General features: G+C 38.7%; 1 protein-coding gene across 1 annotated transcript; it reads left to right on the top strand.

The window, feature by feature from the left end:
• Positions 1-2383: 2383 nt before the first annotated feature.
• LOC103523210 lies at positions 2384-3698 on the top strand. Its single transcript, XM_008488273.2, has 2 exons — positions 2384-2702; positions 3104-3698. The coding sequence occupies exons 1-2, from the start codon at positions 2694-2696 to the stop codon at positions 3446-3448; spliced, it is 354 nt and encodes a 117-aa protein (XP_008486495.1). The 5' UTR covers positions 2384-2693; the 3' UTR covers positions 3449-3698.
• Positions 3699-4265: the final 567 nt, after the last annotated feature.

Below are 4265 nucleotides of genomic sequence, written 5' to 3'. Positions count from 1 at the left end.
GGGATTTTTTTTTTTCACATTTTCTCACACAAATGAGCTCTAATCTTGAAATTTTTCGCGACGACCTATGAACTCAAAGCGAGAAAGTTTTAGGTAACACTTCAGTCGATCATTTAAGACCGGTTTTAGCGTCACCTATGTTAAGCTACGCCGAGAAAGGCCAATAAATGGATGGGTGACTTAAACATTATATTGGGAATAAAGGGAGAACGGGCTCTAGTCTTGATTTTAAATCATTACATGAAAGTAAAATCAAAAAATCAAATCAATAATGATCATAAACTGGATATTAAACAAATTAGGTAGGTACAAAGGTATTCTTTAACCATGATCGAATAAACTACGGGCTAAAAAATTCCCGGAGGGACGGACCCAGCTTGTTTTTTCTCAAAATATCTTAATAACAAAATACCTACTCAAAATGAAGCACTGTCACTTTTGACTATGTATTACGAAAAATTACCGTTTTTCCCCTATAATTATTAAATTCGGCTTTACACACCAACGTCCAACACCAAATAAGAAAATGTACCTAACATGGAAAAGAGAAAAAAAAGAAAGTTTAAAAGCACAAACGTACAGACAGACCATTTGGATAAAAACCACTTTTTCGGAATCAGGGGACCCTAAAATGAATTTTTCCACCCATTTCCCGATTTTGAAAATTTGGACCGATTGCAATACTTTCTAATTACTTTGAAGAGAAATACCTAGTCAATAAAAATGTATTGACGTGACGAACTGCCCAAAGTTTGGCTTGCCAAAACGACACAGCACACTAAAGAACTATAAAAAAGTAAAAATCCCAGAAAAGGCACTCTCACTCACCTTTTGCAGCGGCATAATCGACCATTAACGACGGCACAACACACAGATAAAGTCCTAATTTTCTTCCGAACTAGTCACAACTCAAAATTACCACAACTCAGAATCACAACTCTCTTCTTCGGGTCAATCAATCTGGACTAAAGCTGGACTGAGTTTGACTATCAGCAAGAAGTGTAACCTTAGCTGAAATGATTCTACTGAACTTCAGCACTTCACACGTTCGTTATCAGGGGAGGAGGCAGGGTGAGAGTTTTACCAAGTTGGTATTGTTTGAATTTGTTTTACATTGTTTGATAAAAAAAAAATGGTTTGACTTGAGGGAAAATAATGGAAACTTTGAGGTGTAGTAGATGAACCAAATATTATAGGGACTGGTCTTTGCGTCAGGGCAGTGAAAATAAAAGATCTTTTTTGCCAGCCTAGTTAGCTTAGTTGGTAGGATAAAATCCGCCCGGGCGGATTTTATCCTACCAACTAAGCTGATGGGATAATGTTCGTTCTCGGAACGGCTGGCTTTTTCCTATCCTGTCTTCCTTCTCTCTTCGATTTCGGGACGATAAGACCATAGCAGTTACAGTTCCCTCTGTCAAACCTCTTTAAAAAAGGTTCGTTCTAGGAACGGCTGACTTTCTCCTATCCTGTCTTCCTTCCCTTCGCTTTCGGGACGATAAGATCTTAGCCGTTACAATTCCCTCTGTCAAAAATGTCTTTATCAAACTAATCTAAATTATGAATTATTAAAGCTGAAAGCCTCTTCATAATTTGGGTCTCACCTATTGGTTATAATATTAGATTTTAGATGAAGACCTTGGCTTTGTCAAAATGTCACTCGGTCAGATCTGCCCATGATAACATAGTGGATCTAATCCTCTATTTGTATAAGTGGAATTAGTGGATCTAGTCTGCTGCATAGAGTGGGTTTCGTCTACTAGTATATTTTTTGTACAGTGGGTTTTTATCTACATACTTTGTCTAGAATTCATCTCTGTGATCATCTTCTTTCGACATATAATGGCATAGGTACCTAGATCAGTATAGGTACCTATACCTAATTTCATTTAATTTAATGAGCATATCGACACGGTTTGAATAATTTGACCGTGAAGAAGAAAAAAAATGTCAACACATCTAATTTCGGACAACGCATGTCGACATTGAATGCATCAGTTCTCAACCAGCCAGCCTAGTTATCATGGAGGGTAAGGTGTCTGCTTTGTAGGCACTTGGTCGCAAGTTCGATTCCCGCCCGCGGAGGATTTTATAATGAACGGATAAGGTTCTTTTTCAGAACGTCTGGCTTTCTCCTATCCTGTCTTTCATTTCGATTTCGGGACGATAAGACCTTAGCAGTTACAGTTCCCTCTATCAAACCTCTTAAAAAAATCTTCTTCTTCTTCTTCTTCTTCTTCTTCTTCTTCTTCTTCTTCTTCTTCTTCTTCTTCTTCTTCTTCTTCTTCTTCTTTCTTTTCAGATCGAATTTCCCATTTCCCGTTTTTCTCAGCCTCTCCTCTTGATCACAAGATATAAAAGAGGTCCCACAGACTTCTCTGGACCTCAGTCAGTAACCAGTTCTGTCAGTTTCCACGGAACCTTCAGCTTTTCAAACAGAAGATTTTTCCGAAATACTCGTAGTCATATTGGAAAAACGTAAAAAAAAGGTCGAGAAAAAATTGTGCGGCAAAATTTTAGTGATTAGGTTGAAAGAATTGGAGTTTTTCTGTGCTAGTGATTTGGAATTCCAGACGGTTTTTCTCTAAGCTTGATCCTTTAGAAAATTATTTTCTGAATTTCGAAAGCGATAAATTCGATAAATTTTCAATCGATTTGTTCAATTTTGTGAAGTTGTTCAGAAAAATCGTTTGATCATGCATTCGGTAAGTGCTTCCGATTTTTACCTATTTCTGCAAATGACTAAATAAATAGATTCTAATTTACATACCTACTTCTTTAAAAGATTTTCTTCTTGCTTTTGCTTAGCTAGGTAGGTACATTACCTCTGTTCTGCTCCACATTTTTTTATATTCGCGCATAGCGACCGGTGTCAGCATGGTAGGTAAACATTGGATGTTAGGATTATTGAGATATTGGGAAAAAATCCTACAGTGTGAGCACCAAAGTTGTGACATAATAACACAAAGAAATTGCATTTACTTATATTTAATAGGCAGGTACTGGGGTGTACTGAGTCTGGTGATTTTTCTTCTTGCCTTGGAATCGACCCATAAAACCCATAAATTCCGGTGTTTCAAATAAAACCTGAAATTCTGCTCCACAGATCCTCTCCGCACTTCTACTGGCCTGCGCCCTTCTCATGCCCTCTCACGGCCACCCTCAACCCCTCCCCTACCCTTTACCTTTACCGGCCGGAGGCCACAGCTCAGAGGCCACACGATACGGTGATTCCCGCTACGACACCAGCGCTAGCTACGGGACAGCGGGAGAATTGCGAACTAGCGGTGCGAGCTCGAAGTTAGGCGATTCGTCACAAGAGAGCTCTGATGTAGCGCCTCAAGCGACAGTGGGCGTGACTTATTATACGTACCCCGCCTATGTGACCCCGCCTGCCCCGCCTGTTTACTACTATCCCAACACGTACCTGCCCACTTATGTTGTGTACTAGACGCGTTCAAAGGACCCCCCCGCCCGGAATAATCTTTTTTTTTTTGGAGTAGATTAGATTTCAAGTTCATTGTTTATTTTTTTAATCAAGCTTTATTTTAATTGTCTTTTTTAATATGGAGGTATGGATAATTTTTGTTTGAAACACAGGTAAAGCGATATCAGTCTACATCTTAGATATTTTGAAGAGGATTTTTTCGAAAATGGCTTAAGGACTTCTGAAATAAAACTTGTATTTTGATTTTGACATTTCAATTTTTGCTTTGGATTTTTGATTTTGTTGCTTTATCTTGAAAATATATCAAATTTTTGATGGTCATTTTTTGGTGCCAAAACACGTTTTAAGATCCCTAGAACCTAAATCCGGAGTTTCAGCCATTGGTCCGTGTGTCTGTCTGTCTGTAAACAAAATATCTCGAGAACGGTAAGAGCTAGAGACTTGAAATTTGGTATGTCGATGTCTGTCTGTCTGTAAACAAAATATCTCGAGAACGGTAAGAGCTAGAGACTTGAAATTTGGCATGCAGATGACAAATGTGACAAGGATGAGACACGAAACTTTTGGTTAAGACCGGTGCAACGGTTGGCGGCATTTTACCGCTTTTTGGCGGTTTTCGGTGTAATTTAACAATATCTACCTGTATATGGAACGGTATGAGCTAGAGACTTTAAATTTGGTATGTAGTTCACAAATGTGACAAGGATGCAACTCAAAACGTTTGGCCAAGATATGTGCTGCGGTTGGCGGTATTTTGACCACTTTTTGGCGGTTTTTGACCGTTTTTTGGCGGTTTTCAGCTATACCGACTAAACGGTTA

Source organism: Diaphorina citri, unplaced genomic scaffold (assembly GCF_000475195.1).
Source record: "Diaphorina citri unplaced genomic scaffold, Diaci psyllid genome assembly version 1.1 scaffold17280, whole genome shotgun sequence".
Classification (NCBI taxonomy): Eukaryota; Metazoa; Arthropoda; class Insecta; order Hemiptera; family Psyllidae; genus Diaphorina; species Diaphorina citri.
The sequence above is the reverse complement of the archived record's forward strand: the minus strand, read 5'-3'. Positions and strand labels throughout refer to the sequence as shown.